We start from the raw sequence: 11130 nt of genomic DNA, 5'->3' as shown, positions 1-11130 counted from the left end.
TTCACCCATAAACATTTATCAAAATGTTTTATGGGTGACCTTGGGTTAAACTGGACCATTGACAATGGCAATATGGAACTACTATTGTTGACTTGCTTGTAAAGACACAAACTGTCTATCTCATCTATTTCTCTTTGCATAGCGAGTCCCTGACCAGAAACAAGTATGCAGGGTGGGAGGTCGGAGTTCACTGGCTCAATGCTTGTTTCAGGTCAGCAATGGACTAGGCAGTGAAGCAAAGATGAGAACGGCAGCCGTGGAGTCTGCTCCTTTATAAGCAGGTCATCAGTGGCAGCTCTAGTATTTATATCTTCAGAAGTTAATTTTTACATTGTTTTGATTAGGTTTAGTTGTCTTTCCATTTATAGGCGCTCAGATTTGTGTCTTTCGCACCTTTTTACAGTTTTTCTTCAAGTGACATGATTTGGTAGAATAATTCTTAGATAATGTCCTGGGTTTTTCTTTGCATAACATTAAACCATATACAAACATCTTTCTCCCCAGTTATGAATTAGTTAAAAACAGCCTGGAAATGTTCATTATTGTATTTCTGCTTCTTTTCATTGTCCGTGAATAGGCAAAGGTCTGCTGAATCTATCTCAAGCATACATGAGCTTCTACATTCAAGGATGCTCAGTCTGGCGGAGCACACTGATAATGGACCTTGTACTAGCTAGCAGTTCATAATAGCACAATGCATACAATGAATCTGACGTTTGTGTACCATGTACCATCTTCCAGCGCCTTCTTCATCTTGATGTAAATGTTAATGTATTAGTCACAGTACACTGTCTAAAGCTCTGTACTGGCTGTAAAGAATATTATACTTTTTACGCAAAGGTTAGCTACAGATGCAGTCAGTTCTAGTTGCTTTAATTAATCTGTAGATAATATTAAAAAAGAATTATGGGGAGAGTAAAATACACATCACAGCTTCAGTGACCACTGAAGCTGTGACATGTCGGCTCTATAAATTGGGAAATGAGCAATCACATACTGCTGATCGCTCAGTTCCTAATCTTCTCCCTGCAAAGAGCGGTGACTCAGTCATCACTCACCACAGGGATTCCCCCTCCCCTCTCTGATCCTCCGGCACTGACTAGATGGACGGACAGGGGGTGGGCACTAGAGAGGCAGAGCCAACTGTCAATCAGGTGGCGGGGTGGGTATTGTTAGGATCTTTTTCTGGCCGCAGTGCGGCTCTGCGCTGTCAGCATATAGCGAGCAATAGCCCGCTATATGCTGAGTTTTGGGTCACAGGAGGACATAGTAAATGTTCTCCTGTGACCCTAAATAGAACTATGGCCAAAAAAAGATGATCCATAGTTCTCTTTTGATTCTAGAATTGGCCGCATTTAATCACAAAGTCTTAATCTTAGCATAAGGTGGCCATAGACTTTAGAGGATGGTTGGACATGAAGGCATCGTTCAGCTGTCCTTGGATCTTTTTTGATGACACTCAAGTTTCCATGTAAGTGGAGTAGGAAGAGGGAGATCTCCAGATCGAACCCATTGCTTGGACGAAGTCTTCAAACATGCTTAAATGCTTTTTTTTTTTTCTACTTCCCCCTATTATTTTTCCCCAAACATTAGTTATATTGGGCTGGGATGACCCATAGACATAAAATTAGCCACCAGCTATGTCATGGCTGTTGCCGTTTCAAAGACCATTGAAGTCTGTTTATCACTGCAGTGAAATTAAAGGAGAACTATGAGATGAGTGATTTCCACTCACCTCATAGTTCTAGCCGACCTGTGACAATGAGACTGTCACAGGTCGGCTCAGTAGATCGTGAGGTGAGCGAACACATACCAGGTTCGCTGACCTCTCGATCCTGTCACGGCTCTCTGCCGTGACAGGGGAGGGGCTGGATTCCCCTCTCCCCGCTCCGATCTGCCAGCGCTGACTGGAAGAACGGACGGGGAGTGGGCAGGTACAGCTGGCTGCGCCTCTAGATAGGCAGAGCCAGCTGTCACTCACGCAGCTGGTTGGATCCCGACGTCCAGGTCGGGATCCGCTCCGGCTGCGGCGTCTCAGTATACCGCGAACTGTAGCTCGCGGTATACTGAGCTTAGGGTAACGGGAGGACGCTAGTTTGTGTCCTCCCGTTACCCTAAGGAGAACTATGGGGAAAACACTGACCCCATAGTTCTCTTTTAAAGCAATTAGTGACCCTTTAATTAGGGCATTTTTTAAAATTAAGATGCAAAATACTTGATCATTTTTTGAGATGTTGTTTCTCACTGATTAGACCTACTGTATGCAGCTGTGGCTGTATGTAGCTGTGTATGTAGCTTCCCTCCATGCTTGCTCATACATGGATTGCTTATGTATTTCAATTTAATCAGATTGAATGCAGCCCATATACTGTATATCAGGGATTTCAGTGTTGATATCTCTCTATACCTATGGCCAGCTCTGCTTCTCCGCTATCCGCTCTGTGGCATTGTCTGTTATGTAGACTAAATAAATAATATAGCTTCCTGCCAATCATCCCTGGTAACCCATTGCACAACAAACGCTTCCCAAGATAAACCATGCAGCGTGCAAAGATAGCCGACACGTATCTCAGAATAGGCGATAACTGTTTTGATGTGATGACCGCCTCCTAGTGTGACAATTATTGTAGATATTTGTTTTTTTGACAACAGTACAAATTCTACGTAAATGAAAAAAAACCTACCAACAAAACCTCGTTTCTAAAACTGTTTAGCGATTTATTTTTGTATTTTCTTAATTTTCCGAATCTCTGAAATTAGAAAAACAATTATTTTTTGCATTTACTTTCTCTTATCTAAATGGTAACCGAATGTTTAGAACATACTTATTCTGTTCATGCCATGAAATCCAAAGATGCCAAGCAAAAAATACAAATATGAACTTCAATTCAAATCAAACAAATATACATTGCCCAGCAAAGTATTTCTTACAATTTTTTGCCCAAACACTTACAGTCCTCATGTTTCTGAACCGGTCCAACTATCTCTGCTAATTTTCCCTGAACTTCCTGTCCAGTACAAGATCACAAGGGACAGAGCAGTCTCCAGCAACTGTCCATCTACTATCTTAGAGAAGGGAGGAGTAGGGAGCAGGGTAGTGGCTTGCTTTGCAGTGCCTTTGTGTTTGTGGGGACACACACAGCTTACTAGTAGATATGTTGTCCTTATTCTTTGCCGCCATCCACTAGTTGTTCCGCCACCCAACTAAAAGGGGTATATCGGTATGGTGTGCAAAGGAGTTCTGTACTGGCTGTAAAGAATATTATACTTTTTACGCAAAGGTTAGCTACAGATGCAGTCAGTTCTAGTTGCTTTAATTAATCTGTAGATAATATTAAAAAAGAATTATGGGGAGAGTAAAATACACATCACAGCTTCAGTGACCACTGAAGCTGTGACATGTCGGCTCTATAAATTGGGAAATGAGCAATCACATACTGCTGATCGCTCAGTTCCTAATCTTCTCCCTGCAAAGAGCGGTGACTCAGTCATCACTCACCACAGGGATTCCCCCTCCCCTCTCTGATCCTCCGGCACTGACTAGATGGACGGACAGGGGGTGGGCACTAGAGAGGCAGAGCCAACTGTCAATCAGGTGGCGGGGTGGGTATTGTTAGGATCTTTTTCTGGCCGCAGTGCGGCTCTGCGCTGTCAGCATATAGCGAGCAATAGCCCGCTATATGCTGAGTTTTGGGTCACAGGAGGACATAGTAAATGTTCTCCTGTGACCCTAAATAGAACTATGGCCAAAAAAAGATGATCCATAGTTCTCTTTTGATTCTAGAATTGGCCGCATTTAATCACAAAGTCTTAATCTTAGCATAAGGTGGCCATAGACTTTAGAGGATGGTTGGACATGAAGGCATCGTTCAGCTGTCCTTGGATCTTTTTTGATGACACTCAAGTTTCCATGTAAGTGGAGTAGGAAGAGGGAGATCTCCAGATCGAACCCATTGCTTGGACGAAGTCTTCAAACATGCTTAAATGCTTTTTTTTTTTTCTACTTCCCCCTATTATTTTTCCCCAAACATTAGTTATATTGGGCTGGGATGACCCATAGACATAAAATTAGCCACCAGCTATGTCATGGCTGTTGCCGTTTCAAAGACCATTGAAGTCTGTTTATCACTGCAGTGAAATTAAAGGAGAACTATGAGATGAGTGATTTCCACTCACCTCATAGTTCTAGCCGACCTGTGACAATGAGACTGTCACAGGTCGGCTCAGTAGATCGTGAGGTGAGCGAACACATACCAGGTTCGCTGACCTCTCGATCCTGTCACGGCTCTCTGCCGTGACAGGGGAGGGGCTGGATTCCCCTCTCCCCGCTCCGATCTGCCAGCGCTGACTGGAAGAACGGACGGGGAGTGGGCAGGTACAGCTGGCTGCGCCTCTAGATAGGCAGAGCCAGCTGTCACTCACGCAGCTGGTTGGATCCCGACGTCCAGGTCGGGATCCGCTCCGGCTGCGGCGTCTCAGTATACCGCGAACTGTAGCTCGCGGTATACTGAGCTTAGGGTAACGGGAGGACGCTAGTTTGTGTCCTCCCGTTACCCTAAGGAGAACTATGGGGAAAACACTGACCCCATAGTTCTCTTTTAAAGCAATTAGTGACCCTTTAATTAGGGCATTTTTTAAAATTAAGATGCAAAATACTTGATCATTTTTTGAGATGTTGTTTCTCACTGATTAGACCTACTGTATGCAGCTGTGGCTGTATGTAGCTGTGTATGTAGCTTCCCTCCATGCTTGCTCATACATGGATTGCTTATGTATTTCAATTTAATCAGATTGAATGCAGCCCATATACTGTATATCAGGGATTTCAGTGTTGATATCTCTCTATACCTATGGCCAGCTCTGCTTCTCCGCTATCCGCTCTGTGGCATTGTCTGTTATGTAGACTAAATAAATAATATAGCTTCCTGCCAATCATCCCTGGTAACCCATTGCACAACAAACGCTTCCCAAGATAAACCATGCAGCGTGCAAAGATAGCCGACACGTATCTCAGAATAGGCGATAACTGTTTTGATGTGATGACCGCCTCCTAGTGTGACAATTATTGTAGATATTTGTTTTTTTGACAACAGTACAAATTCTACGTAAATGAAAAAAAACCTACCAACAAAACGTCGTTTCTAAAACTGTTTAGCGATTTATTTTTGTATTTTCTTAATTTTCCGAATCTCTGAAATTAGAAAAACAATTATTTTTTGCATTTACTTTCTCTTATCTAAATGGTAACCGAATGTTTAGAACATACTTATTCTGTTCATGCCATGAAATCCAAAGATGCCAAGCAAAAAATACAAATATGAACTTCAATTCAAATCAAACAAATATACATTGCCCAGCAAAGTATTTCTTACAATTTTTTGCCCAAACACTTACAGTCCTCATGTTTCTGAACCGGTCCAACTATCTCTGCTAATTTTCCCTGAACTTCCTGTCCAGTACAAGATCACAAGGGACAGAGCAGTCTCCAGCAACTGTCCATCTACTATCTTAGAGAAGGGAGGAGTAGGGAGCAGGGTAGTGGCTTGCTTTGCAGTGCCTTTGTGTTTGTGGGGACACACACAGCTTACTAGTAGATATGTTGTCCTTATTCTTTGCCGCCATCCACTAGTTGTTCCGCCACCCAACTAAAAGGGGTATATCGGTATGGTGTGCAAAGGAGACATACAGCTTACTGATGTGTCCCTTAAGGTGGGTGCTGTAGTGACTATGGATGGCGCCCCTTCAGATCCAAGTAGTAAAAATGTGTCGCCGGCACACTCAGTCATGACTGATGAAGGGACCTGATGAAGGGGCCTGAGTGGCCTTAAAACGTTGCAATGTGACATGTGTCTACATCAATAAAAGGATCACCTTTTGGGAAGAGGTGACCATGATGTGCTGGTGATGCAGATTATTACTACACAGCTTACTAACGCACACAAGAGTGGCTCCATAGAAGCCTGCAAGGAAAAGGAGCCACCCTAAAACAGCATTTTGGGGCAGTGCTCAGGGGACCAGCTGATTCTTCAGGAGACTAAAACTTAAAAGAAAAAAAGGCAGCATCTATTGTAAGTCATTTAATCAGCATTTAAAGTAGCTTAAAAACCCTTTGAATGTATTATCACTTTAAGAGCTGTCATCACTGGCCTAGGCAAGTATAAACATTGTTTTGTTTACATGAAGTCTGTCTGCATTTCTGCTGTTATTTAGGCAAGGGAGGTATGCAGTGCACGTACCTATTTGATTCAATATCTTTACTGCCAGGAGCCATAAATGGTGTTTTATGTGCTTACTGCACTCATGTGATCCCTGGATATCACTGTTAGAATCAAACAGTCCCCTCATGGGTTTAGCTAAGATGTGCTCATCTACCCATCCCTTGTGCTTCCAGACAGATAACTGTGGAATGCTAATCTAGAGAGGTGCTTGATGGTGCTTGCTTCTAGCAATTTGTGATCTCCAGTGATTGCATGTGTGCATTGCAGCATAGAAATGACTCCAGGCAGTAAAGACATTGAATCTGATGTTTAGCATATACAATACCTTTTGTTGTTCTCACATTTTGTCTTGCGTTAGTTTGGGCTCATACATATACGGTCGCCATATTTCAGCAGTTTTAGAGCTTTGGCAAACCTTATGTAGATATTTAAACGTCCGCTGCAACTTTTTTGGGGGCTTCTGATTGTGCTGATAATGCAAGTCAATAAGAACGTTGAATGACTGTCCAGAAAACACCTATAAGGTGATTCTGTAGAGTTCTCTGTAATGTTCCCAGCCCCCCGCTTTGGCTGGCCCATGCTTTTCTCAGAAAGGTTAAAATTACGCTTGTTAGAGGAAGGCCCCGTTCACACTTTGTGTAGCGTGAAGCATTGATTTCAGCACGTTCATGCGCATCTTTGCTACGTTTGATGCCAATCTCCAATTGATTGCAATGTGTGCCGCACGCACGGCAAAGTGGCTCATGCAGCATTTTCAGTTACGAGCTGCTGAATTTGTTCACTGACACGCCCAAGCGTGGGGAAAATTTGCGTTTTAGTGCTTGCGTTTTGTGGTGTCATTAACGAGTAAGGGCACAGCAAGCATGTTGCATGTTTTTGACACTTTGCAAAACGTGCAGTGTGAATGGGGCATTAACTAGCCTTTTTTTTAATGCCCCCCAGTATGAGCCCTTAGACAAGGTAAATGTAAAAATCCAGTTATAACAAGTTCTATAAAGTTATATTTGGGGAGGTGCACGATACCCGTGATATATTGCAATGTCTAATGTGCTTTAAAAGTACTTATATTTAATATCTGGAATAACAGCCATGATTTGCAGATGAGATAGAGTAGCTTCTTCATTCTTCCAGGATCAGGTAAGTAATACAGCTCTGCTTAAGTCCCCGAGACAAAACGAGCAAGGGTACTTTTTTTTTTTGGTTGACCCCACAGCCCACCCCCCTTCTTCCACACCACCATTACCTAGCCCCTTCACCGTCCCCGTCCCCTTCCCGCCGTAGGTGCTTAAAATTATTGGGACACCCCTGAATGGATTCCAGTCTAGTATGGGTGCGGCTTTCTCTTATCCTGCTGGCCATACACATGGCAGTTGTTTTTGCATTCCAGTTTTCTAGTGTTTAAGATATTTTAATGCATTGTTGTTAGAAACCTGAAAAAATGTATAGTCGGATGTACAGTGTGATTATATCTAAAAGAACGCCCCCACCCGCAGATTCTGATTTGTTCAATCCCAAACACTGCAGTGGAGAATGTTGTATATAATTGTCCAGTCAATGCATACTTCTTACCGCTCCTATAGTAATGTATCGCACTCTATCACTGTTACATGCAACCTCATCCCGAGTTAATTTCCAATGTTTATGATGTGACCACATTCATGTTAATATTTCTTTACAGTTCAGCATCAAATAACGTGATTGCACCATTTGATTGTAGTGTGTGCAGTCGCTGTACATATCGGGCTTTCTTAGCCTATTTGAAGACCAGAGAAGTAAACTTGGGACCTTTTTAATATTTCATATTCCATAGGATTCCCAGATCCGCCAGAGTGCTGCATACAGCCTGCACCAGCCACAGGGGAACAAGGAACATGGCACCGAGAGGATTGGCTTCCTTTACAAGAAAAGTGATGGGTAAGCCTTGGCTTCTTTTACGTAGGAGGTTTAGCTTCAGCTTAGTTTCACCTTTTAAGTTGTATTAGTGAAATAAATGAACTTTGCACGATATTCTAATTATTCGAGTTTCACCTTTATGTGAATGTGATCAGTTTAGTGTAATTAATCTTAACAATCCTTTTTCTTTTCTCCTTTTCTCCTTTTCTTTTCTCTTCTCTTTTCTCTCCTCCCTTTTCATTTCTCTTTTTCTTTTATCCTCTCTTTTTTCTTTTCTTCTTCTTTTTTCTCTTTTTTCTCCTTTTCTCTTTACTTTTCTTCTTATCTTTTTTTCTTTTCTCCTTTTCTTCTTTTCTCCTTTTCTTCTTTTCTCCTTTTTTTCTTTTCTTTTCTCTTCTTTGTTTCCTTCATTTTCTTTCTTTCTCTGGCTTTTAAATCTTAATGTTTCATAAAACATTGTTATTTTATGTAGATTGAAATTATATATTTGTGGACAGTAATGTGATTTGGTCTTTTTAACATGTCTCCTTATTCGTGTACAGTGTGAACTTTAATACTTCATAAGACCATACTTTTAAGACCAATTTTATTTCTACTTTTAGGATTAGGAAAGTTTGGCAGAAGAGGAAGTGCTCTGTTAAGAATGGTTTTCTCACAATAGCTCATGGCACAGTAAGTGGATATCTTCTAATTCACTAAAACGTTTGGTGAAGATTGGTTGCATTTGTTTTTTTTTTAAATGCTTGTTGTTGTAATACTATTTTTTAATGTATTTTTTAACATATTGTCCCATTCCCACAAAACCTATTTTTGCTATTTTTTATTTTGACTGTTTTTTACTGATTGTTGGTGGCAGTTGCCCACCCCTTTTATTTCTTGAAACATAGACTAAAACAGATTAAACCTTCATGGGACCACTAGTCAGACCCTAGCTCACTTTGTTTTGCAGCTGTCTGACTAGCGAAATGTTTTGGCTGCCGAAATTTTGGTGCATCCCTAATTTCATATGTAGTAAAAACATAAAAAACATTAAAAAATAACTAAATAGGAACAAGATATTATTGACCTAAAATCATTATAGATTGCCTCTGAAAACCCACCCACTAATAATAAACGTTGTCTCCATTACCGCTATCACTTAAATACAATGTTTGCTTTTGTCAGGCCAACATACCTCCTGCAAAGCTGAACCTGCTGACCTGCCAAGTGAAGACAAACCCAGAGGAAAAGAAGAGCTTTGACCTCATCTCTCGTAGGTTCCATTCATTATCCCTCTTGTGTGAATGTGAAAGTGAATATAAACTATTTTAATGGAGAAGAAGCCAGATCTATTTATTTATTGGTAGTTTTTGTTTTGTGTACATAATCTTTACGTCTTTTTAAGTAGGAGAGATATGGTTGTGGAACTGTATAATACACAAAAGTGTCGAGAGATTTCAAGCAATAAAACAGTAGAAAGGTATAGTTTAGAGTTAGGACCGCACTATAAGAGGTGCCTTGGCGCGGCTGTGCAGCTTTCACATTTTCTGCAGAAGACGTGTATCCAAACCTCTGTTATTAACCTTAGTGGTGAGACAAGTTGTTTTACATGCTGGTTTGTGAGTGTGCCATGATACCTTTCTACTGTTTTACTGTTCAAAGCCCATTTCATGTGCACCTTACTGTATAGCTGGTGACAAATTGTTGAGTGCGTTTGTCATTTGTTTTGCTTGACAGATTTCAAGCAATGCCCCCTGGGAAATATCTGCCAGTAACACTCTCAGAAAGGAACATTCTGAGTGAATACAATTTTGACATGGCAGTTATGTCACCCGATCAACTACTGAACGAAGAACAAAGGCTGAGAACATGGTCTTTGCTAATCACAAGCCATATCCATTTTATGTGTATTTCCCAGTGCGCAGTTTCTAGGTTTCCCTTCATCTAATTAATACTTCAGTGATGTCATTTCTATGGCACATTGCGAACTAGAGCCGCACAGATGATCCAATTAGATCTACCTGTTCAGATGGACCTGATCGGAAACTCAATGTCAGTCTCAGACAAGTGTCCATTTACATGCAATTAACTCTGAGTCCGTCTGGCTCCCAAACAAAACAAATGGAAAAGGGTTCGGACCGAAACGGGATGGATCAGAGATAAAAAGACGTCCTTTTACGCCCACCTTCCCAGAAACCTAACATGGGTCTGAGCTCCATTTTCCCTCCATCACATGATGGAGGACAAAATTTAATGGACACAAATGTCCCAAAAGTGACATCCGCCCTGTTCTGCTCTGATTCAACATGGAATCTGTTCACGGATCCCCTGCTGATTGGAACGGACGCCAACTTTGTGAATGGGATCTACGTTCCATGGACAAGCTGTGGCAGACAGCTTCTTTAGTTCAGTAAGCGGGTTGACTTCCTTATATGGAAACAAGATGGCTGCTCCTTTCACACTGCCCCACATATTCCATTATAGGGAGCCTATGGGGATGAAAGGGCATAGCTTTGCCTCCTAGGACAGAAACATTATCTTTATTTAAGGGGGTTCCAGCAAGTGAATACAAGTGTCTGTAGTTTTTAAGGGCTGTGCAATGGGACAATGAAAACTGATGCAAAGGCTGACTTTTCTGGGTTATTCAGCAGGAATGTGCATGCTTGTAACTGATATTTTCCCTATTCATAACAGATGATCGGACTTATCATTTCCAAACTGAAGATGAACAAGAGTGCCAAGTGTAAGTGTGTTATGTATGTGAACTGTGTATTCCATGTCTTGTTTACTTCTATAATGGTCAGAACAGAGTTTTTAAAGTTAGACCTGAGGTCTTGCGGCTTGCAGGGTCCTTGGTTTAATTGCAACTGGGGCACTCTCTATCCCTATGTTTTTTTTTATTTTGACCTTACTAAATATAGGAGGGAGGGTGCACACAAAGTAAGCCATTATGTCATGTTCAAAATAAACTATGTAGTAATGTTTTTGCAGAGTTTAGCCGTCAGGTGCACCTGTATTGTTATATCTGTGTGTATATATA

General features: G+C 41.4%; 1 protein-coding gene across 1 annotated transcript in view; it reads left to right on the top strand.

The window, feature by feature from the left end:
- ASAP2 (ArfGAP with SH3 domain, ankyrin repeat and PH domain 2) overlaps positions 1-11130 on the top strand; it is a 193414-nt gene that overhangs the window by 147948 nt on the left and 34336 nt on the right. The window contains exons 10-13 of the mRNA XM_018559990.1: positions 8029-8132; positions 8714-8783; positions 9276-9363; positions 10785-10833. Of these exons, the coding sequence (XP_018415492.1) occupies positions 8029-8132; positions 8714-8783; positions 9276-9363; positions 10785-10833 (311 nt within the window). The remainder of the gene's footprint in view (positions 1-8028; positions 8133-8713; positions 8784-9275; positions 9364-10784; positions 10834-11130) is intronic.

Source organism: Nanorana parkeri, unplaced genomic scaffold (genome assembly GCF_000935625.1).
Source record: "Nanorana parkeri isolate BGI_ZX_2015 unplaced genomic scaffold, ASM93562v1 scaffold425, whole genome shotgun sequence".
Lineage (NCBI taxonomy): Eukaryota > Metazoa > Chordata > Amphibia > Anura > Dicroglossidae > Nanorana > Nanorana parkeri.
This window is presented reverse-complemented; position numbering and strand designations above follow the sequence as displayed.